This window comes from Lagopus leucura, unplaced genomic scaffold (genome assembly GCF_019238085.1).
Source record: "Lagopus leucura isolate 7727_CA_CO unplaced genomic scaffold, USGS_WTPT01 Super-Scaffold_100028, whole genome shotgun sequence".
Lineage (NCBI taxonomy): Eukaryota > Metazoa > Chordata > Aves > Galliformes > Phasianidae > Lagopus > Lagopus leucura.
This window is the reverse complement of record NW_024962279.1, coordinates 1,972,206-1,996,751: the sequence shown is the minus strand read 5'-3', so window position 1 is coordinate 1,996,751 and position 24,546 is coordinate 1,972,206. Positions and strand designations below refer to the sequence as shown.

Here is a 24,546-nt window from a genome sequence, read left to right as displayed (position 1 = left end):
GTTTGTGTCACTTTTCTAGCACAGTTTCCAGCCCTGGATATTCTGGTTTTGTCCACGCTCCCTGGGGGTACCTCAATTATAAGAGGAGATAGATAGTTCTGAATAACAACAAGCAAGCACACCAAGATGCCTTTAATGCCTCCCATCTGGCAGCAGCTCCCTGGTTGCAGGGCAGCCTGCTCGTGGGCACAGCAGGGAGGTGGGTTCGTGGTTGCCCTGTAGGGTGTTCTGCTGCTCTGGGACGTGCCCGGCTGCAGCCTCGCAGTGCTCACTGCTGCTTTGTTCCAGGACGCCTGGTCTTGCTGCCAGGGCTGTTTTGCTCTGAGGAATAAAGAAGCGCTTTGTATCGTGATGTCCGTGGAGGAAGAGGACGTGCCAGGTGTGGGTCCAACCGAACCCATTTTATAGCTTCATGCTGGCTGTGATCTGCAGAGCTCTTTTGTGAGCGTATGTGTGCGAGCACTTGGAAAATGTTGCAGATGCTTCAAGAAAGTTATTTATATGTGGTTTGTTTGTTTTCCACCGGAAGCCAGCAGGAATGGTAGAGCTAACAAATGCATCAGCATCATTCCTCTGTAGATTCCAAGTGCTCAGTGTAGAAGATCTTGAAGACACCCAAGATCAGGCTGGATGGGTTTGAGCACCCGTTTGAGCTGTAGCTGTCCTTATTCATTGCAGGGGAGTTGGACTAGATGACCTTTAAGGGTCCCTTCTAACTCAACGATTCTATGATCACCCCATGTCTCACATGCTGCTAAAAGGCCAGCATGGGCTTGTTGCAGCCTCTTGGGCCAAAACTCATCACACTCCCAAATCTCCCACACCCCTGCTTACCCAACTATGGTCCCTTTTTGGGGTCATGTCCGGGTACTGTGTTGCATGAGATGCATCCTGCCCTAGCAGGGCTGGTTTGGGGAAGGCGAAGCAGGACTACTGCCCGGCTGTTGTGGCTCTGCAAGTCATCACTTGCAGCTGCAGCATGCCAGGACACCTCATGCTCCTTTATGGCCCTTCCAGCAGTCTGATCACACCAAGCAGCCCTGCCTGATGGGTGCTTGGGGTGTTGTGATTGGGGTGCACCTGGTGGAAGGGTGTTGCGTTTGCAACCTGAGCACACGCTGCCTGAAAGCACTTGCTTTTCCACCCCCACTTTTATTTCTTTGATCAAAGAAACCTTTCATCAATGCCATAAGCTCACAAGTTGTTTGCAAACCTTTCCTTCCTGGAGGAGGTGTAGGACTTTGCCTGCAAAGGGCTGGGGGTGTTCTGCCTTTGGCAAGGAGCCTGAGGGGCCACCAGCAGAAGCCACGCTTCTGCCTGTGTTCAGCAGGGATGGGATGGCAGCTGACAAAATTAAACTGGAAACAGAGCCCGAGCCTAGGAAGGCTGCAGAAACACAAAGGCATATGTAAACTAATGTAATTACTTTCCTCAGTGCCTTTGAATAAAGTTGGCTCCACTTTAAAGGCTTTTCTCTACCCTCATTTTACATTGTGTTCTTTCCTTTCTCCTGGTTTCTATCTTCCCCTTTTCTCTTTTAGGTTGGAGGAGCTGTTAAGTTCCAAAATACGTATCAGCAGTTGTTATCCGTGCCCTCACTAAAACATAGAGCCCTTGAAACAGTTTCTTTTTGAAGACGAGGATAATGCACGCAATGGGGAGGATGGCTGGGGATGTTCAGCCATAGCATGGAAAACATTTTTGCCACTGCACCCTGGTGGCATCTGGGGCCCCCAGCCCACACTGAAGTCTTATTGTGACTTGGCATGATGTTTTTTAGATTCTTCAGGGGGTTCTCCCAGCGAGATGGGAGCAGAGGCTGCAGCAGAGGGCCGAGTGGGGAAGCTTTGCAGGAAATCCAGCCGTGTGCCTCAAGTGGCTCCTGAGCATCTTGGTTAGAATAATTGTAGATGAAGTAGGTCTGTTGCAAGGGGAAATAGCAGGACACTGAGTTGCTGCATCATACAGCACAAGTATTTAATAAAAAAGCAATTATTTGGTGGAGCTCGTGCTGCAGAAAAGTCAGGGGATAACCATCCACCAATGCCCAGGGGTCAGGATCAGCCCTTTGGCCACAGTGGCTCTGCAGAGGGTTCATGGCTGTAAGGCTTGTGCATGCTTTGAACCAGAACTGAATGGAGGAGGAGCTTTTTTTTTCATGGAAAATGCTGACCTTTTGTTCAAAAGCAAAGTGCAGACAGAGCAGTTTTACTTTTCCAGTGAGTTAACGTTTTCTGCAGGCCTTTCTCCTCGGAAAGCCAAATGTATCTGAAAATCCCTTTTTCCTTTATTTTTCTTCATTCTCAAGCATCACTGCTTCATGGCTGGGCTTTGCCACCCCAATTCTGGCAGCCCGAAGTTGGAAATTGACAACAAATGAGAGGTTGTATTACCTGAATTATGATCACCTGGGCAAGGGACAGCCTTCTACTCATCACCTGCATGTGGTGGGGCTTGTTTGTTACTTAAAGCCATAGGAAAGGACCAGCAGCTGCCTCTGCAGCCCTTCTGCAAGCACCAATGCAGAAGATCCTGCTGGCTGCCTTGACCCCAAAGCAAACCCTTTTGGGTTACTGCAGGCAGCAGAACACAGGTTGGAGCCTGTTGTATTTGTTTTGCTTTGCTTTTCAAACCAAACTGCCCATCCCTGCCAAGCAATGTTGCTGGTGTGATGAGAGCCGGTTCCCGCAGACCTGTTGGGGTTAAATGGAAAACTTCCCAGCGGAAGCAGGAGAAGGAGCCATGCGCACATGTGGTGCCACGCTGGGCTCCGGAAAGGCAGCTCCTGGCTGCCTATGCTGAGGGAAAGGCACATATCCCTGCTTCTCACCTAGGATGCGTGTCTCACAGCTCATCGCTACGGGGAGCAGAGCAGCCTGATGTCATCTGGTGGCTCTTCAGGAAAAAAAAAAAAAAAAAAAAAAGATTTTTGGTTGCTGCCAACTTCAAGGACTCAACGGGCAGAAGATCTTCATCACAAGGGAACCAAACGGAGCACCCTGAGCGGGGGTGGAACCGGGCAGCCCAGCTAATGCACCTGGAGGTGGCCAAGAGGAGCCAGCGGTGCTCGGAGCCCCAGGACAGCGCCGCAGGGAGAAGCCAGAGCCCAGCAGCTGAACGGAGACCATGGCAGCAGGGACACAGCACTGGGTTTGCTGCTGCAAGCTCTGCTGTGGACCTGGTGCATGAATTCAAGAATCTCGCAGAACATTGTTACACCATAAATAGTGCTTTTCAGTGGATATATTTGCTCCTTCATGTAGCGTGTTATAGGAATGCTTTTTCAGTGTGATTTGATGTCCTTGGATGAAGGATGCTCTATAAATGCCAAGTAAGTGTTATAACCTATGTAAGTTTGTTCCCTTTTTAATATAACAAAATGCTTCTCAGCCTTTGGTGGTTTCTATAGTTGCTGGGTCTGTTCCTGCTGTGCTTTAGCAAAGCAAATTCAGGGGTTCACATGGCTCCAAAGTGTGTTCCTCAGCTCGGTGACACGAGCAGTCCCCTTGTTGGCACCACAGGTGGAGACCTGCTGACAAGCTCCTTTGTCATAAAATGCCATGATGGGAAAGTTGGATCCAAGCATTTGTACAGAGAAGAATAGAGCAGTTGAGAAGAAAACACCACAGCGGTGGTGTCCAAAAAGCTCCCAAAAGCAGAGGAAACACCTCAGGAGAGTTTATCCCATGGTGGCAAAAGCAGAAAGCAGTTTGCTTCTCTCCAGCCGAGCACAGATTGAAAGGAGCCATCCATCCCCCTTGTCCTGCCCCGGCATCCAGAGTCTCCTGATCCCAACCGAGCAGCAAGAGCTTTCCTTACCTTCACCCTCTCCTGCTTCTCCCCTTGCTGTTGAACCCCTGCGTGGCCGTTTTAGTGCTGCTGCAGGGCCAGGGCGCTGCATCCCAGCCCTTCTGTGCATGTCCCAGGTGTGGCAGCCGGAGCGCAGAGTTCAGGGCGTGCTTCCTCACCAGGCTCTTCCTGCACCAGGGCACGCCGGGCCCCACCATGCTGCGCTTGTCATAATTGGTTTTAATTATATACTCTGAGACGAAAGAGAAGGAAAGAACAGCAAACAAGCCTTCCAACAGATGTTATCTGCTGTTTATTTTCACAAATTGCTGCAGAAAAGACCCGGAGGGTTTTGATGGAGGTGGAGGCTGAGATATAGCCAGCAACACGGAGGCTGTCGGGGCACAGGCTTTGTAACCTGCCCTGCTGAGGCAGGTGCCGACACATCCCCGCAGCTAGCCAAGCATGCTAACGCTATGGAGGCTGACAGAGCAAACGGTAACAAGCCGGCAGGCGCTGCCGCCCTCCTGGAGCCCTCTTGGGAGAAAAAGGCAGCAAAACTGAGGCAGCTCGTGGCTGTGTTGCTCTGCTCGGTCAGAGATAACTGGTGCCTGTTTTTGCTCCCTAGGTGCACCAGTACTACAGTTGCCTTCCAGAAGACAAGGTGCCCTACGTCAACAGCCCGGGGGAAAAGTCTCGCATCAAGCAGCTTCTGCACCAGCTGCCTCCTCATGACAATGAGGTGAGTGACCTCGTGGTGTTGGTGACAGAAGGGCATGGGATGCTTGTCCTGCTGTCTCTCTCTTTGGAGGTGTGGGTGGCTTTTTTGCAGCCCTTTCTGCCTTTTCATGGAGTTTGGCAGCATTGCTGTTTCAACAGAGCTGTTTGCTACCTGATAGGATTCTGCTGGAAGTTGGGAGCTGTTTGTTTTTAAGTCTCAGTTTTTGTTTTTGAAATCATCTGCACTTCTCTGCCATAAAAGCACTTTCCCAGCCTTTGGAAGCCACGCTCAAAGCAGCTGTAAGTTGTGTTTATCTCAGCCAGATGCAAAGTAACAAAAGCCTTTCCCAGGCGCTCCTTCCAGCTCACCTTGATGTGTACCAGGTTGGCGAGGTGTTTTGCTCACGAGCTGTGAGCCTGGGAGGCCGGGGTTTGAGTCAACACCTGCAGAGCAAGCACACCTCGCTGCATCTTGCAGGAAAGACGTGTGAGGCAGCAGAAAGGGTCTGCTGTCTGACGTGTTTTTTTATCAGGGAGAACATTGGCTGCTGCTAGCCCGCAACATTTCCCTTTGTCAACAACAGCAACAAAAAAAGATTTTTGTGCTCCTTTTGAAGAAGCTGCACTGGAAAAGATAAGCGGGTACTTTGTCTCATCTAGGTCAGGAATTCACGACTTTGCCCATGCGTGGCTGGGTGCCACCGGAGCAGTGCGGCGCTGCCGGCACCGCGCAGGGGCTTCGCACGCACCCTCGGGCCCAAACCTGCCCTCCTGCCTCCTCTGGCAGTGTCAGAAACCCACAGCTGGAAAACGCCGGGATAAATGCGCAGCAAAGCAAAGCTGCTGCAGGCTGGAATGACAAGCAAGTGTTGTTTCCCTGAGCATTGCTTCCCTGAGCATTTTGCATCCAGTTCCCACTCGTGCTTGGTTTTGCTCCTCTTGAAGTGTTGAGAAATAACCGTTGGAGTTCCCAAATAGCTGGAACTCCATTGTTTACACAGGGAAAGTGGGCCGTGCTTGAGAAACACCATCAAAACACTTGGATACTGCTGTAATGTCTCTGCTATAATGTGGCTGGTGGAAGAAGTAGGCCTGGTCGTACATTTTCAGTTGTTTTTCATTTATGCATCGTAGAAATGGTGGCTGGGAAGAGTTTGAATTTCTGCTGAAGTTACACCTATGGAGGTGGCTGTATGTTTTCTTGGATTCCTTTAGTGAGCTTTGCAGAGCCTATGGGATTATGGCTCGGATCACCGAACATCGCTTCTGTTTTCTAGGTCCGTTACTGTAATTCATTGGATGAGGAGGAGAAGAGGGAGCTCAAGCTCTTCAGCAATCAAAGGAAGAGGGAAAACTTAGGGAGAGGAAATGTCCGACCATTCCCTGTGACCATGACAGGAGCCATCTGCGAGCAGGTGGGTAGCAGGCAACAGAGTGATGGGAGCATGCCATGAGCACCCCATGGATTTTGGACACCAGAGCAGTCACTAATCCCAAAGCTAGTGTAGGGAAAGCTGCTGGGATCCTGGGGATAGAATCATAGAATCTTTGAGCTTATAAAAGACCTCTAAGATAATCCGCTCCAACCATTGGCCTACCTCTACCGTGCCCACTAACTACATCCCTCAGTGATGCATCTTCACAATTCTTGATCACCTCCTGAAACAGTGACTCCACCACCTCCCTGGGCAGCCTGTGCCAATGCGTTCAACACTCTTTTCTAGAAGAACTTTTTCCTAATGTCCAACCTGAACCTCCCTTTCTCCAGACTAAACAATCCGAGTTCCCTCAGCGGCTTCCCATAAGTCTTGTGTTCCAAACCTTTCACAGCTTCATTGCTCTCCTTTGGACATGCTCCAGTGCCTCTATGTCTTTCCTGTAGTGAGGGGTCTAAAACTGAATGCAGTATTTGAGATACATTATTGCAGCAAGCAGTCGTTGGGTCACCATCACAGTGAGTGCCCATTGGGTTGTCAGCACCGCAATGAGACACGGGCAAGGCAGAAGTGGAACCAAGATGGGATCCAAAAAGCTGCTGAGATTCTTGGAGAGGCAGCAGGAGGGGGATTCCCGAACAGTGAATTACCACTTTCTGCTACCTTTGCAAAAGCATCTCGTTAGGGATGGACTCACTGGTCTCATGTTGGCTTTTCTAACAGTGCGGTGGGCAGATCAACGGAGGGGACATCGCCGTCTTTGCCTCGCGAGCTGGGCACGGCGTTTGCTGGCACCCTCCTTGCTTCATCTGCAGCGTCTGCAATGAACTGCTGGTTGATCTGATCTACTTCTACCAAGATGGCAAGATTTACTGTGGCAGGCACCATGCCGAGTGCCTCAAGCCTCGGTGTGCAGCGTGCGATGAGGTAAGAGCCCACAAACCCCATGAAACCCCACTGCCCACCTCTGTCGTCTGTTTTTCTATAGCATGAGGTGGCTTTTTTTTTGGTGCCACCAAAAAGATGCACCCCAGCACAGATGCATGAGAAGGTATTTCCTCTCTGTGTACAGAAGGAATGGATGCAAAGTATGATGCTTTGGCTTTGCCTTGCAAGCTTTTCGTAGGGTTTCCATTTGGCATCCTGTGGGATTTTGTGTTGAAATCTACCCAAAGCATTTCCAGTAACAACACACCCACCCATGCTTTGTAATTTCAGCCTGGCTGTGTGTGCCCTTCCTTCCTTCTCCTCTCTTCCCCCGGAGGAAGCCTCTGGTGGGATGAGTGTTGTGTTTCTTACAAGCAGTAGTGTTTGAGCGCACGCCGAGCCAAAACAGGCTTGCAGAGAGGAGATTAAAGGGATGCAGGAAGCTGAACAAATGGAATACAAAACGAACGTAGAAAACCGTGCAGAGTTGACTCTGAGCATTTCTCAAGTGTCAATCTCTGTTTAAAAGGCTGGTGAAGGAAATTGTTCTGGCTTCTAAAGTTCAGAAAACCATAGTGTGGAAAACCATATGTACTATAAAATACCAAGTCCCATCTATGCAAGCGTGTAATAGTAAAAATCCAGGGCTATATGTGCTTGAAATATGAAGAACATTGACGTATGTATCCAATTAAATTTGTAATGTTACCGGTGAAAAAACAACTCCTAACCATGCAACTGGCCCAGTTTCCTCATGGTTTAGGCTGGGTAATTTTTTTCTTGTACTTTTTATCCTTGCAAATTCTCATGCTAGGCTTTCTTTCATTCGGCTTCTTTCGCACACGCTTCTTTCACTGGAGCATCCAGCACTGACTGTGACGTGGGAACTCAGAAAGGGGAAAGCTGTCAGTGCAAGCAGGTGGCAGCAGGGCGGGGGTGATGGTGAGGAGCCAGGTAGCTCTGTTTCCCCTCCAGAGACCTGCCACTTTTCATTGTGCTTTCAGTCATCCTTTGTAGTCAGGTCCCTGTTTCAGAGACGGGTAGATGTGTTTTAATAAGTGGCTGTTCATTTCTTCAAAAGTCCCCTGGATCGATGGGTTGTATGTGAGCGTGTTTATTACCCTCATCGACCCCTTCTGCTGATGGATGTGCTTACAAGCACCCCCAGGACCCATTACTGCAAGCTGGACATTAACGCTTTGTGGTCCGTGCACCCATTTGCATTTTAACAGGGTGTGAGGCTGAGGGTTTAGCTGTGAAATTCAGAGGTTGTGTGAGCAAAAGAGACACAAAGGCCACATCCTGGGTCCCCTCTCTGACTGACTCTGCTCCATCGTTTCTTTTCCTCCCCCAGATCATTTTTGCTGACGAATGCACCGAGGCCGAAGGGCGGCACTGGCACATGAAGCACTTCTGCTGCTTCGAGTGTGAGACTGTGCTGGGGGGGCAGAGGTACATCATGAAGGACGGGCGGCCCTATTGCTGCAGCTGCTTCGAGTCCCTCTATGCTGAGTACTGCGACACCTGCGCCCAGCACATCGGTACGTGTGCTCCTCCCTGTCCATGGCAGAGCAGTCCTAGGAGCTGTGTAACTAGGGAGAGCTTTCTTCGGCAGAATTTAATGCACACACTGTTCTTTTAAACCTCATTTTCCTGTAAGCAGCCTATCTCTTTGAATCTCAGCTTCCTCCCAGCTCAGCTAGCTGAAGACTCGCACAGGAGTTAATGAGCTACTGATGCAAAAGATGGTTGCTTATTAGGCATCATGATTGTTTCTGTTTGCCTTTTTATAATTAACCTGCAGACAGATGTTCTCAGGCAGAAAGAAATAATGCATCAGAGTCAACTTGCCTTTTTGGAGCAGGAAGATGGGCTGGTGTGGGGTGTGCGTTTCACCGAGTCTGGCTCTTTCCTCACTGCATGGCTGCACAGCTTGCTTTGCCCTTTGGCTGAGCATTTTCATGCGGTTGCACGCATGGCACACAGGCAGCCTTTGTCTGTCCGTGGAGGTGAACTCACGTGCCAGTGCAGCGTTCCAATCATTCACAGGCTGGAGGGAGGCAAAAAAAACATTTTGCTCTTGTGCACCGGGCAGATGGCACAGGGGAAGACACGAGGCTTCAACAAAGCACTTGGAAGATGTGTTTGCTGCATCCTATGGCACATCTTTTCTGAAAGCTCAGCTGCAGAACAGTGCAGAAGCAGCTGTTGTGCCTCTCACGGTCCCTTCCCTTGTGCTTCACCCATCTGCTGCCAATTCTTTGCTACAGAGCCCTGCATAGACTGAGCTCGGCTAACCAGCCATTGCTTCCCCTTTCCCATGGCAGCTGGGATTTCATTTTGCCAGGCCTCATTAGAAGAGGGGTACCTGTAACAGGTAAGCACATTGGCTGATCACCTGGTATGGGCACCTCGGCAAAAGCTGGTGCAGGGATTTGGCAGAGAGCCTGCTCACTGCCAGGTTTTCCCTCCAGTTCCCGTTTTGCTGTGCATTTGCACATTTCTAGCAAAGAATGGCTGCAGCCATTTTGCTGCAACTTGCTCTTGGTAGTTGCTAAATGTGCTTAGCAGCTGCAGAACTCAGGCGTGTGCTTGAGACTTAGAGGGACTGGGATGTATGGCAGAGCTGCTGAGCAGGGAAGCTGTGCCCCTGTCTCTGCAAGATAGTTATGGATCATTGAAAAAGAAGCTGATGAAATCCCACCCGCTGTCTTTTCTCTCTGTCTACGAGGGCACTCTATATAAAGCATTTCGCTCGTTATGAGGGGCAGAAAAACCAACTAGGCTAAAGCAAGTTTAACTTGGAATAAAAGGGATTGTGAGCATATAGTTCATTTGTAAATCAACCAGTGGCATCGGACACTTCCAGTGGCAGGGCTGTTGCATGTGTGCGAGCAGGGGCTGCAGTGTGCGTGCAAGCAGGGCTGTGCACACATGCAGCAAGGCTCCCCACAGCTCAGCCAGCCTGCACCCTGTGCGGCAGTTTCTCAGGTAACAGAGGCTTTTGCCCAGAATGGCAGCTCAAACAGCAAATAAGTGCTGTAATTGAAGCCTTGGGAGCTCTGCTCACAGCTCTGATGTCTGTAGCAGGCACGTGCTACAGCGGCTCTGGCCGACGCTTGCAACTAGCCTGGGGTGTCACTGGCTGGGGACAAGCTCTTTGTGTTCATTCCATTACTTATCCCAAGAGGCTTGGCAGGAAAAAATTTGGCTGAGGGGGGAAGCACGGGGATACACTTAAACCCCTGGAGCAGGCTCTGTCTGCCTTTTGGAAAAGGGGGCCCCAGCAGCCAGAATAAAGTGAATCTGGGAAGGCAGTCAGGACCGGAGCAGCGAGGGGCAGGGATGAGATCTGTTCTGTTACGTACTTACAGATCCCTCTTTATGGTTTGGTTGGACGCTTTTTGGCTTTTAAATAGGCAGCATATTATTGCTTTGGCTTCAAGGACTTTATGGAGAACTTCTTGCATTCCTCTGCTTTATGATCGGAAATATCCCCATTTAATATGAAATAGCTTGAGGCTCGCCTCCGCTGCCTTTCCCAGCATTGAGCAACTCCCTAACAAAGGCCTGCAACCTGCAAAGAATTAGGAATGGGCGTAACTTCACTCGCCAGAGAAACCCCACCGAAGGGCTTTTGAGAGCGAGTGCGGGTAGGTGTCACAGGGCGGCCGAGCAGTGGGCACATAGGGTTTAGGGCAGGAAGCAATGAGCATCCATCAGGTGGCCTAACTGTGTGCGTGGTTTCCCCCAGGTATCGACCAGGGCCAGATGACGTATGACGGGCAGCACTGGCACGCCACCGAGACCTGCTTCTGCTGTGCGCAGTGCAAGAAGTCCCTTCTGGGCCGGCCCTTCCTGCCCAAGCAGGGGCAGATCTTCTGCTCGCGGGCCTGCAGTGTGGGCGATGACCCCAACGGCTCTGACTCCTCTGATTCAGCCTTCCAGAGCGCACGGGCCAAGGAGTCCCGCCGCAGTGCCAAGATCGGCAAGAACAAGGGCAAGGCGGAGGAGGCGGCGCTGAGCCAGCTGCAGGTCACCTCCAACCGCCTCTCCACCGACGTGGACCCGCTCTCGCTGCAGATGGACCTGCTGAGCCTGGCCAGCCAGACGCCGAGCCTCAACCGGGAGCACGTATGGAGGAGCAGAGATGAGCTCTACCACTATGGGAGCAAGATGGAGCAGGGGCAGGCCCAGAGTCCTCTCCAGCTTCTCAGCCAATGCAATATCAGGACTTCCTATAACCCCAGCCAGGTCCCAGGCTCGCAGCCAGATCTATGGGCTAAGCATTTCAGCAACCCGAAAAGGAGCTCCTCGCTGGCCATGAAGGGGCACGGAGGCAGCTTCATCCAGGACTGCAGAGAGGACTACTACTCGGGGAGGCTTCGCTCCCAGGAGAGCTACAGCGACATGTCCAACCAGAGCTTCCCCGAGACCCGGGGAAGCCTCAAAGTTCCCAAGTACGAAGAGGAAGAGGAAGGCGGGATGCCCACGCCGCAGTGCCGTACCCGGCACCCCATCAACACCCTGAAGTTCACAGAGGACCTGACGCCCACCGAGCAAACTCCCCGAGGCTCCATGGAGTCCCTGGCTCTTTCTAATGCCACAGGTATGTCATTGCTTCCCTCTGCCGTGTGACATGGCCCTGGTGCTCAGCAAGGCTCCATGTACAGGGTCACTGTGGCAGGAGTCTTGCAGCATTTCCTCCTTTTGAAACAGATTCCAGATCCACAAAGCACACGGTCACCCTGGCCTGGGACACAAGAGCTGGGCTTGTTATAACGTGTTATAACTAATGCAGAGGGCAGTAGGGTGCTTCTAGCTCTCTCCTTCCTGCCACCAGATGTGCTGGCACTAGGGCAGGATGGGTACCAAGGGATATGGCTGGGGGCCACCGGCTGCCTGCCTGCTCCCTCGTGTGCCTGGCAGCCCTGTCTCACTCGATCTGCCCATTTAGCAAATGCAGTGCTTTGTATATGGTTGGCCTTTCTACGTAGTTTGAAACAAATGTTTTCGAGCTCTTTAATCCTCTCCGTTGTGCATAAGAGAGAAAAAATCAAGGCCAACTGCTAAAGCAGAGACAGATTCCAGCATTCAGCATTTTGAGGACTGTTGTCAGCTGCCGTTGTGGGCTAGAAATATTTTTAAATGCTTTGAAACAATCACATTTAACCCCTTTTACACAATGTGCAGCTATGGAACTTGTGGCTAGTTAGGGCAAATTCCTTCCCTTTCTTGCGTTTTTGTCCCAACTGTATCCAAGTGTGTCATCTCACTGCAGATGCATTTGGGTTTTGCTGCAGCCTCACACAGGCACACACAGAAGCAAGATGTGAAATGCAGAGGGAGCTGGGAGGCGCTCCACAAAGCAAAGCCCCACGTTTCAAAAACCACTCCTGTTCCTCCTCTTGTGCAAACCCCAGTACAAATACTCTTGAGCAACACCGAGTTCCTATGAGCAATATCTTAATATTGAAGTGACTGTTTCCATCTTTGGAACTGAAGTGTAACGAGGTTTCTGGGATACAGGTCAAGAGACAAAAAACGTGGCAAATCTTTCATATTAGAGTGAAAACTCATTATGGATTTCATTTTAGAAACCCCTTTAGAAATGCTGGGAGGGAGATCTCCCAGCGGCATCTTCCCTCATGTAGCTGCAGTGTGTCTCCTTGCAGACAGTGCCTGCACAATGATTTGCTTCTTTGCTGCTTTTCGGGGAAGTAGCTCAGCATGATGGGGCTTGTAACGCGTGTAAGCAGTACCTCTGAAGAGGGAGGTGATAACATTTTTATTAATGTGTAAGATCTAATAATCTCCTTTGCTCTGGGACCTGGCTGAGCTTTGCAGGGGCACTGGGCTGATGACAGGCAGCTCCCAGCGCTGTGCTGCTGGCAGAGAGCGCTGGGAACAAAGGTAGAATTATCCCATTTCATTGGTAGTGTTTGGAGGACAAACTCGGTGACCTGGCCAAGGTCTGTGATTTTGAACCCAGTTGCAAAGCTGAAATTTGGTGACAGGGCACAGTCACTGCCTTTCTTTATCCCCTCAAAGCAAGTTCCATGGCACGTATCATGCAAATACAAACCAGGCTGCTGCACTGCTTGCTTTTCCCCATGCACATCCTGTAAATCATGCTAAAAAAGAACGCGGGGTCTGCCAGTATCTCAAGTTTGCAGACCCTTGCAGAGCACACCCCAGCTGCTCCAGTGCTCCCCTGCTGCCCCAGGTTCCTTTGAGTTACCAACTTTGCATGGTTGCTTCACCTTGCAGTTGAAATAATGAGTACTGAGTCCATCTGATACTTTACAGCATTGCTGAAAACATTCTTTTTTTTATGGAGAGCTGAAGGGCAAACAGTTCCTGACCTGCAGAGCATGTATTAAAAGTGGAGTGGTTCCTCCCTGGCAGCAGATTTTGCTGTAATGTTTCTGTTACATCTTAACTAATAATTAGCTGAGATGTCAGTAAGAGCAGGCAGCAACACGGGCGTGCTTCCTATCCTGTGGACAGAAGAGTTAACTCGAGTCCTAGGAGCCTCTTGTAGCCAGGCTCTGATTGTTGCATTGCCCTCTAAAAAGGTTTTGCAAGCGCTGTGTGTGCCTAGCAGCTGAATCAGACACCAAGAGCTGCTCTCTGATGATTCCAAGCCATTTCCACAAAATCCCAGCTGGTCAAATAGCCCACTTAAGGAGGTACCTGCAGGCTAAATGTTTCTCTGTGGTGACAGCCTCTTTGTGTGCAGCCTGTAGAGAGCGTGAGTGCTTGAAGGGGAAGCTGCCCTGAGCGGTGACAGTGTCATCTGCAAAAGGAGACAGAGATTGGAAGTATTGAGAAAATGCGTTTGTGTGAGGGTAACAGATGAGCTTCGTTTCCTCCTCTCATCTGTCACAGGCGTAAATCCAGGACAAAATATGTTAACTGGTGCTGATGCAGAGTGCAATGTGACTGCGCATGTATGGCACACGTCTCTGTTATCTCCTCTGTTACAAGATGCCCAGAGGCTCCAAACAGTTTGTTTTTCTAGGACTAAACAGCAACTGTGATCTGGCCAGAAAGCAGAGAGAGAAAATGTATGACTGTGAGAAAATGAATGAGTGCTTGTCCCTGCGACACTGCGCTGTGTCACCACATGGCACAGCCCCTGCTCCCCTGTGTAGAAGATGCTGAATGCTAGGACTAAAAGAGGAAAAAAGCTGTTTCTCAGGGCTGAGATGTGATTTCCAAGAAAGCACACAGTGGCTCAGCAGCTCCTGACCTCATCCCAAACACTGGTGGGGATGGACTTCAGGAGGAGCAGGGTTCAGGGGCTGATCCTGTGCCCCACTGCAAGGGGATGTCCAGAGCTCCCTGTGCTTCATTCTGTGCTTTGTTTTTCTCCCTGCTCAGCTCGAGAGGATGTGCCCAGCATGTGAAGATGGGTCAGTGCTGAAGTATTGTATAAGTGCCAGGGACATTTCTTCTCTGGTATTTTGTCACTGAATGTCATGAGTTTTGGCATGATTCTGTACAGCTTCACCTCTTCTGCTCTGCACTTGGACCTGCAGGGACACATGGAATAAAGAGCAGAGAAAGAAGAGAGAAGGCAGCAGTAGCACATCAGGCCCTCTGCATCCCTGTCCCCACGTGCTGGCCAGCTGAATCACAGAATCATTTGACTTGAAAGGGACCTTTAAAGGCCATCTGGTCCAACCCCTCTGCAATGCACAGGGACACCTGCAGCTCCATCAGGTGCTCAGAGCCCATCCAGCCTGACCTTGGCTGTCTCTAGGTGTTGAGATCCTTGCTGGGAATAGAGGAATGATGTGCTGGTTTCACAAGTGACGTGGAAAAGGCTGGCTGGAGATGGCCACCTAAGGTCTTCTGTTAGTGAGTCAGACAGAGGGGGCTGGACAGGATTCCCTAACTTGCAGGGCACCTGGCCTTCCCCTCGCAGCCTGTTTACTTTCTGTGCCTTTCAGTTTTATAATGGCTCTGCTTTATTTCTGCACATCCCAAGGTCAGTCAGGAGTGAAGTGAGGCTGAGTTATAAACAAATCCACGGGAAGGCTGTTTGTCCTTAAGTTCCTTTTTAGTTCTTGGGGTTGAACTGAAAATAAATCATGTTTCAGGGGCGGGGAGGACGTGCCTGCCCTGTGCTGTGGGAGAGACTGAGCTCTGACACAGGGGAATGGGAAATGGCACATGGTTCCATCCTGCATGGCTGCATCCCTGCTGGGCACCTCTGTGGGATGCCAAGGAGCGATTGCCTGCGCTCTGGTGAATGTGAAGGGGAGGAGAGTGAGGCAGTACAGCCCTGTTTGTTTACACTATGATAAGTTCTGCATTCCCCTGTTGGGATGAGGCAGACAGCGCTGTCCCTGCAGTGGGACGTGGGCTGCAGCGATGCCTTGCCAGTGTTAGCCAAGCTTCACAGGGAGTTTAACAGAATGGGGACTGAGAGCTGCTTCCCCTCCCGGGTGCCTCATTTGCAGCCTCACACCAAGCCTACGTGCTCACTGCAGCCCCTCTGCTGTCATTTGCTCGGTGTTTTAATAATCCATAATTAATGCAACCTGCAGCCCTGGTTTAGCAAAGCACACATAGAGCAGTCAGGGAAATTGAAGTGTGCTGAAGAGCTTTGTTGTGGCAGGGTTTTAGAGATGATGCATGCAGGGAATATCAGCTCTTTGGACTTTGTGCTGTTGGTTTGCTTCTTCTGTGTTATTTTCCTTGGAACCCTTATATAGGATTGACACAGCTTTTGCTGTCGGGTGGGGAAGGGCTTTCAGAGGGGCTCATCCTGCTTATTCCTAACCAGAAGCCTGCTTTGTGCTCTGTGCTGCAGCCAGCTCCAGCTTCATGTCAAATGCCCACAGATGAGGTGCAGCTTTCACTTGTGTTCATCCAAAGTGCACTTGTTTCCATGGCTTCAGTGCCCACAGCAGCAAGTGGAAGCCAAATAACCACCGTGCCTCATGCAGAGCTGCAGCTTTGGGGTGTAGTGCGTGGCAAGGAGAAGCTCAATAACATTTAGGATTTTTGCATCCAAAGCCCCATGAGGTGCATTTATTGCATGTACCAGTGGGACTCCAAGCATGACTCTGCAGAAGCAGAGCACGGTGGGTGGATTGTGTCACCCCAAGGTTTGTGCCCTCGCAAAGGGGCAGTGATTTGCAGCCCCGGGCTGTAGCAAGGCTCCTGCATAGCCCTGTGCAACAGATTCTCAGGTTTCCTATTAGAAGATACCCAGTGCATGGCAGAGTCTCCCCTTCGCTCTCCCTTTTTGCCAGGTTAGGGCTCAGTCGGGTTATTAGCTGTGTTCCCAGATGAAACACATCATTAGGAGAGAGCAGCAGTGGCTGTAAATAAGTGCAGGTAACTTGAGGAGCTTGGGCCTTGCTACAGGCTCAGTGGCCATAGGAGAGGGGGGGGGGCAATGCAGGACCACAGCAGTTTCTCCAGGGCTCTGAGAAGCAGCGGCAGCTGTCCTTGCTGAGCAGCTCTATTTCCCTGCAGTATCTCTTTTTGCAGCCTTCTAATCACTTTTATTGCAGAAATTCTCCTTGCAGTTCAGCAAACCTGGAGAATAATGCATTCCCCTCCTCTCTGCAGGCATTTTTCTGCATGTTGAAGCTGTTACATCCCCTTCAGCCTTCTCTAGTCTAAACAACCCCTGCTCTTTCAAACTTTATTCCTAGGTCACGCTTTCTAGATGACATTTTTATACAAACTGTTACTGTTGTCCCTGAGCTCCCTGCACCCAGGCTGGAAGGCTCCTGCTGTGTATTGCTGAGGCTTTGGCTCGCAGGTGAGGGGCAGGATTCTGTAATCTCCAACTTGCAGCTCTGTGGTGTTCCCGTTCTGCATGGCAGGGCTGTGCTCCCTTCAAAGCCAGCTCAGCATTCAGCCTTGCTGCAGTCAATGCTTTCCTAGCAATGTAGATTTTATACAGCGTGTGCTTAATCATATCCATACCATCCAGATCAACAGCGAAAAAATCCCCTGGACCTAATAATCACTGATTAAACCTTGTACTGGACGTGAGTTGTGCATGTATCCTAAGGCCCTTGTTCAAAATTGTTTTCCTGTGTGCAGACCATCAAAGAGGGAAAGGAAAAGCCTCTGTGCCTGCAAGGGACTGGAGCACCGTGTGCTCTGTATCTCAGCCTGAGCATCGAGTCCTTTCCTGCGTGCAGGGTTCCCACTGATGCTCTGCTCTCCCTGTGCCTCGGTAGCCTGTCCCCACATTCTCCCAGCTATTCTCACTGTGTGCAGCCCTGCAGGAGCTGAGAACACAGGTGCTGTGTCAGACGTGGGGAGGCCCTTGCAAGCTGCCAAAACGTATCCTGGAAAGCACTGTATCGTTATTTCTCATTACAGAGCTTTGCTGTGTCTTTAACAAAGAGTTGCATAGATGTCACCATGGGTTCGTTTTCTTTGGCCTCAGCTATTGTCTGACACAGCCGATTGAGGCAGGGTTCAGCTGGCGGCAGCCATGATTCATGCTTGGATCAGCACTGCCCATGCAAGAGGCTTCTGCTCACACTGTGAGGGTGCTCACACAGAGGGGACTTGGGTGAAGTGCACAATGTGATCCCAGTGTAACCGGGACCAAAGCAGCAGCAGCTCCAGTGCTGTAAGCCAGATGTTCCGTGAGGCAACAGCAGGGATGGGAAGCATTGTGTGGGGCTGCTTCCAAACGGAGGAGGGGGGAGGGCTGCTGCAGAAGCCAGCAGGGTTGGGCTAACCTACCTGAGAGGCACTGACCTGGTGTGAAGTGCATCTTTCTTGAACAAATCACGGCTTTGCTTTTCTAAGCTCTGCCTCTCCCTGTTCCCGCGGTATTCAGGGATTGCCTTCATTTAGTTGGGTTGGGAACTTTTGGAAAACCTTGCTCATTTTTGCAGTATCTTAGAATCATACAATGGCTTGGGTTAGAAGGGATCTTAAAAACCATCCAGTTTCAACCCCACGCTGTAGGCTGGTTGTCCCCCACCAGTTCAGGCTGTCCAGGGCCCATTCAGCCTGGCCTTGAGCACTTCCAGGGATGGGGCACTCACAGCTACTTTGGGCAGCCTGATCTTGCTGCCAAGTCCCAAAGATGCACTGAAGTGAATTGTGAGCAGGGTTAGTGACAGCAGCCGTTGTTCTCACTCATTTTTGGCTTGCAATGGCTAATGCCGAAGGAGCTGAGCTCTTGATGAAATGCAAGCAGCTTTTGTTAAGGAAAAAAAAAGAAAAAAAAAAGAAAGTTTATTCTTGAATTGAGGGTTGGGTTGTTGGGTTTTCTAATTAATTTACAAAGTCATAAATTCTTGGTGATTGCATAAGGGGTGTGCGTCATGCTGAAAATCCTGCTGATGGTGCACAGCACTCCCAGTTCAGTCTGCACGGGGAGATTGTGACGGGGAGCAAAGTGCCAAAGCAAACACTCTGCATTTGATTTGGGATGAATTGAATTTCCTTTGAAACAGCTTGCAAAATATGTTGTCCTGAGCTTGTAAATGTAAGCAGTCAGTTGTCAAGCCAACACGGAGATAGTCAGAAAATGGTCAGAAAATACAGAATCATAGAGTGGCTTAGGTTGGAAGGGAACTTAAAGGTCATCCAGTTCCAACCCCCTGCTGTGGGCTGTTCGCCTCCTGCCGGATCAGGCTGCTCAGAGCCCCATGCAGCCTGGCCTTGAACCCTTCCAAGTGTGGGATATAAAACTCCCAGAAGAAAGGCCAGGGGTATGGAACCATGGGGCATGCTGAATTTCTTGACCATATGATACTGCCAGGCAGAAGCCCCACTTCTCTGTAGTGGGATCAAGGCTTCTTGGGCTGCGGGAAGCCCCTTGTACATGGCCAAGGCTGCACTTGCCATCCTACCATGAGTGTCACCTGGGAACCAGACAGTGCAGCTCAGTGACATGCCTGAATTGGTTGATGGTCCTGTTTTTGGCTGCTCCTGACACTGCTCAGTCCTTCAAAACATGTCTTTGTTGAGCAAGAAGTGGGTGCTGGATCATGGCACCCTACTTACCTCAGCGTGCAGGAGGCCTCGGGTTACCTCTGACGCATAGGTTTGTTGCTGGCATCAGTAGTTATTCCTATCAAGCCACAGACAGCATAGACATATGGAGAAGGAAGTCGTGAAAAACAACTCACAGTCCTTGGAGTCCAACTCAAAACACCTTAAGTTGGTGTGATTTCCCCAGAGGAGGATCTGTCTCCTCTTAAAAAATAGTCTTGAAGGGCTCTTCAGGACAGCATCTCAAGAACTGAGCTTCTTTTAAAATAGAAGGCTGCAGGTACAGACCAAAGACAGCCTTTTCCCCGCACCCCCGGCAATAAGAAATTCTCCTGAACTCTCTTTTTTCCCTCCTTTTCCCCTTCCCTATAAAGGCCTCTCTGCAGACGGCGGAGCCAAGCGCCAGGAACACCTCTCCCGCTTCTCCATGCCCGACCTGAGCAAAGACTCAGGCATGAACGTCTCAGAGAAGCTGAGCACCATGGGGACTCTCAACTCCTCCGTGCAGTTCCGCAGCGCCGAATCCGTCCGCAGCCTGCTCTCGGTGCAGCAGTACCAAGACCTGGAGCCCAACCTGCACGACCTGGCCAGCCCCATGGGCTACCGCGAGCGGCCGGCACATGGCCGCCTGCACCAGAGCTTCGACTACGGCAGCGGGACGCCCGGGGCCAAGCTGGCGGCGCAGGATGGCACCAGGCATGCCCCCATGAGCGAGCGCACGCGCCGGCGAACTCCACTGCGGGACGATGAGCGGCACTACCGCCCGCACCGGCCGCGGCGCTCCCGGCGCTCCCGCTCGGATAACGCCCTGCACTTGGCTAGTGAGCAGTGCTGCCGACTGAAGGAGAGGCCCTCGCTGCGAGCCAGGGAGGATTACGATCAGTTCATGCACCAGAGGAGCTGCAGAGAGAGCCTGGAGCAGGGTCCCCGCAGGGATGCCTACGGCCACTGTCCCAGGACAGTGTCAGACCTCGCCCTGCAGAACCACTTGGGCGAGCGGTGGGGGCCCTACTTTGCCGAGTACGACTGGTGCTCGACGTGCTCCTCCTCTTCCGAGTCTGACAACGAGGGCTATTTCCTCGGGGAGCCGATCCCCCAACCCGCCCGCCTGCGGTACGTGACCAGCGAGGAGCTGCTGCACAAGTACGGCTCCTACAGCATGCCCAAGTCTTCCACCTTGGGCGGCAGGGGACAGTTGCACAGCCGGAAAAGACAGAAGAGCAAAAACTGTATCATATCCTAATGGCATCCTTGCCAGGCACCTTTGGAGAATGTAGATTAACTCACAAACTTGCACTGTTCTAGATCATTAAGCGCTTTTATTGTAAGAAAAGGACCCAAAGAGGAAGGGTTTGTAAGAAGGTTGTAGACTGGCTTCTATAAATAGTTATAATCCTGGGCACGGTGAATATATTTTGCACATCTTACCTTGGAAACACAAAAAAAAGAAGTTCACTTTAGCCTGTAATATTTACCAAGTAGTTTCTCTTCTTTCTCCCAGATGCTGCCACCCTGTTGAGTTCTCTTTGCCCGTACGTTCTGTCACCACTCTTTGCTATCACCACCTGGTCACTGGTAGCTTTTGCTTCTCACCACATCGTCGTATTCCATGAGCCATTTTGGTACGTCTTTGTCTCTCTCAGTGTAGGAGCCTAAGTTATTTCCATGATTGTTGTAAATGCGATGTAAATGAGAGTTTGGAGAAAATATTTTTGTATTTTGTAATATCAGAGGAATTTCTATATCTTAGGAGTCGCTGGGAAAAAGCATCCACATCCATAGCTGTTTTCTGCCAGAGCTGAACAGAATACTTTGGGCCCTCCCTTTTCATTTCATCATCAAATTTCTTAAGCGTATCAGTGAAAGTTTAAGTTGCTTTATTTTTTTAAACTCTTTTTTTTTTTTTTTTTTTTTTTTTTTTTTGCTGTTTGTTTTATTCCTGGTAAGTAAAGAAAACATTTTCTGACTCATTACATCTTGAAGAGCCCAAGGCAGCACTTTGAAGCCTGCTCACACCTGTGGTTTTCAGGTTCACTATCAGTCAAATACAGGAATCCTGACAGCTGCAAAAGTGACTTTTTTTGTCAAATAGGAAAGAACAGAACTACCAAATGTCCGCAAAGTTGTCAATGACCAAAGCTGGAGAAGGAATTTTACACCTCTGTAGAGAATGCTGAAGTTACTAAACGTCGAACTATTCTTTGGAGTAAATAAAAGTGTAAATGGTGCAATTGTGTGATGTCAGCATGACGTTGTTTTGAATATAGACTTGTCTTATGGTGCTCTAGTTTCCTGGGTTATGTTAACTGCTGTTCATTACCAAGTGGAAGTCTCAGCATTGCCTACTGCCTAACACTTCAGAGACCGACTGCAAACTGCTCCCTGCTGCCCGAAGCCGTTCCGTGTCCCGGCGGCAGGGCTCAGCTGTGTTGTGTTCTGGTGGACGTGAGTTGTTCTCTGTACGCTTTCAACCATCGAGGCAGCAAAGCGCAGCGCAGGCGACGGATGCTGTGTGGGCACTGCGCTTCGCAGCAGCAGCCCTGGTATCCCCACTGCCTCCAATGGGGCCTCACCTCCCCCCCACCACGGGAGCAGCACTGGTGGGGGAGGTGGGGTTGCCCACCCGCAGCAGCAGATGCAGAAAAATTGTGAAGATGAGTGTCTCCGTGCCACAAAATATTGCTAGGAATTTTTTTTCTGTTGTTTGTAAAGGACAATGTGATAATTATTATTCCTTGAAAAAGAAAAAGAAAAAAAAAAGATAACACTTAAGTATATTTAAAAAAAAAATGTTTTTTTTTTTTTTTCCAGTTGGAATAAATGGAAGTATTCATCCAAAGGGAAGAGTCTTGGGTGTATGTTTTTACTTTGAAGCCATGTTGGTTAGTCATGGAGCAATTAACAAAGGCCTTATTTTCACTTGGCCCTTACTGCAGTTACAGCATAAGGCACTTGGGTCCCATCCCCAGCTCCATCTCTCAAAGCAGGGGGCTTCTGCCCCCGTTGGTTTCCCTGTGCTAAACAAGCCAGGTCTTAACCTGGTGCGAATGAATCAGCACACCCAGCTGCCACCCACTGCACTGTTCTGCATTGTGCCAGGCAAAGCTTCAACCTGTAATTTATAAATAACAGCCTTCTCCTTAGAAAGATCACAGATCCTCACTTGTTTTCCCAAACAGGCCTGGTGAGGAGGGTAGGGGCATTGCTTTCAGTGACAAGTGTGACGCTAACAACAGGTTATTATATAATTGGCTTTTAATATGTACAATTTAATTCTCTGTCACTGATTAACTGCACGATGAGTGTTGCCTATCAGCCCTAAGTGCCTTGTACAGCTGAGCTGTCTGAGGACTGATGTCTGTTTGTACAGCAAGCTCTGCATTGCTCAGCAAATGGCAAAGAGCTAATCCTTGGGCATAACCAACCAGCCATGGCCTCTCTGAGAATTAACTCAAGCAGGGTAATTCTGCCTCTTGCCCAATGAGTATTCAAGACTTATTGACCATCAGGATTGCTGTGCTTCTTCCTGTGCAATTCCTTAACAAACGGATGGGCTCATTGAGCAGTGGCTCCTCAGCACCACAAGCAGGGCTGTGTCTTTCAAACCACCGTGTTTGCAGCACTGAAATCAGAGCAGACAGGCAGCAAATTAACAAGTATCTCATTGTGTTCCCCTCTTTGCCAGCACAGCACAAAGGTCTCACATCACGTTGTCAAAGAAAGAAAACACCAAGTTGGTACAAAATTCCAGTAGTAAAAATGTAAACCAGATTTCCAAACCTTTTTCATTTTTCATATGGGCTCCAGCAGTCCCACAGGGGAAAAATTGGTAGTTTTTCTGGGGGGGTTATTCAGAATATGATTAACCATTTCTGACAAACCCACTGAGCCTGAGGGCTGGAGCTACAAGCCCGTAAAATCCTGCTCCCACACCATCTGGCCCCGCTGGGTTGCTTCCCATGGTGCACCCACTGCCTGCATGCAGGTTGCCAGCACCTGGGAGCAGCCTTCACACACGCTCTGCTGCCTTCTCCTGCTCCCAGAATTTGGAACCCGTGGCTCCAGCTGCAGGTGGGGATGAGCACCAGGTGGTGGGGAGCCGGGATGATGCTGGTGGAGGGGCTTTGCCAAGAGAGCCCTTGACAGCTGTGGAATGTGAGTGATCCTGGCACCACGTCAACTTTGCTATTAAAAACAGCATTAAAAGTTTGTTTAGGTCCATTGCTAACTTTTTTTTTTCTTCTTTTTTTTTCTGTAAAAGATATTTTTTGTTCTTTCTTTCCTCCACTCGACCACAATTTAATGACCACTCCCCTCAGAGGGCCTGGGGGCTCAGTACGGCCCATCGCCACAGTCAAATATGCCCTATGCAGGCAGCACATTGGCCCAAAAGCCACCAAACTTTGCAGAGAAGCATCCAGCACAACAAGCCTTATTTTTCAGGAAGTCAAAAGCCACGCAGGCTTGAAGCCATGCAGATAAATTACAACCAGATGAGCAGAGGCTCTGCAGAGAGACGTAGCAATGGGAAGGACAGGGTCAGGAGCTCTGTAGCACACAGCTCAGCCCGTATTTGCAAACAGCACACACAGCTCTGGCCAGGCGAGGTGCCACCCTGCAGCCACCTTCTGCTTTCCTTAGCCAAACCCAGCCAGACAGGAGCCATCATGCTGCACTTTGGCACTGGGAATTGCCACCTGAGCTGACAAACTTTGCTCCTTCACGATGAAAAAAGGAGGAAGGTCCCCATTCTTTGCATTTACATAAAATCATGCTATTTATGAAATCTAGGCTGCCCTCATTCCCCTGCAGATTACCACCTATTAGCTTGCCATCCTCCGCGGCCAGGGGAGCTTATTAGCTAAGAGCAACTTCAGACGACTTCATTTGAAAGCTCAAGTGCCCTGCCTTTGTGTGTGTGTGTGTCCCATTTTCTCACACCTCCTGACATGACAGTGAAGAGCAACACATTTCCAACCCAGATCCTAGACACAACCTAAAACACAATTTAACCCAGATTTAGGAATTCAGGTCCCATTCAAGTACAAGGGGAACTGGCGGTCAGGGATGCTGCGGGCCATGAACATGTCACAAGAGAGCTGGGGCTATTTCCAAAAGCATCTGCAAGCCATCACACTGCAATATCAGCGCGCTCACAGCCAGTACCTGATAATCCTGATAATAACATTTTTTTCCCTCAAGAACCGGATGGAATATTTCAGTTCTGCACAGTGGGAGCCCCATTAGCCAGGCTGGGCTTTGCAGCCAAAGGGCTCTCCGTATCTCCATCCATGCTTTTGCTTTAGAGAGCCCCAGGAGCACCTGCCCACGTGCACCCTACAAAAGGCCTTCCCATTTTCCACCGTTCTATTTTACAATATTAAGAAAATATCTTTCCTTAGCCGCCACATCCAGGCTTGGTCTCCATCTGGGAGCACGGGAGCTCAGAGCCACACAGTGCACCTCCACCCCAGTGCTCTGGGACCTCTTATCTGCAGCCCCACCTTTGTGCTGCTGTGCTTCTGATTAACAACGCAGAGAATTACTGGTGCCCCTGTGCTAAGCAAGGCCGCAGCCGTTTGCTAAAGCATTCTCAGGAGAGTTTTCCCGTTGTAAAAGCAAATATTTATATCTGCTGCTCTCTTCGAGGCTCTGGATACGATCAACTCTTAAAGTGAGA

At 50.1% G+C, this 24,546-nt stretch overlaps 1 protein-coding gene across 4 annotated transcripts in view; it reads left to right on the top strand.

Annotated features, from left to right (window-relative positions):
- PRICKLE2 (prickle planar cell polarity protein 2) overlaps nucleotides 1-21,097 on the top strand; it is an 87,732-nt gene extending 66,635 nt beyond the window's left edge. For all 4 annotated transcript variants that reach the window (XM_042880921.1, XM_042880924.1, XM_042880923.1 and 1 more), the window contains 6 exons: nucleotides 4,418-4,531; nucleotides 5,787-5,924; nucleotides 6,669-6,872; nucleotides 8,227-8,413; nucleotides 10,627-11,481; nucleotides 19,241-21,097. In XM_042880921.1, the coding sequence (XP_042736855.1) occupies nucleotides 4,418-4,531; nucleotides 5,787-5,924; nucleotides 6,669-6,872; nucleotides 8,227-8,413; nucleotides 10,627-11,481; nucleotides 19,241-20,109 (2,367 nt within the window). In that variant the 3' untranslated portion in view covers nucleotides 20,110-21,097. The remainder of the gene's footprint in view (nucleotides 1-4,417; nucleotides 4,532-5,786; nucleotides 5,925-6,668; nucleotides 6,873-8,226; nucleotides 8,414-10,626; nucleotides 11,482-19,240) is intronic.
- The last annotated feature ends 3,449 nt before the right edge of the window (nucleotides 21,098-24,546 follow it).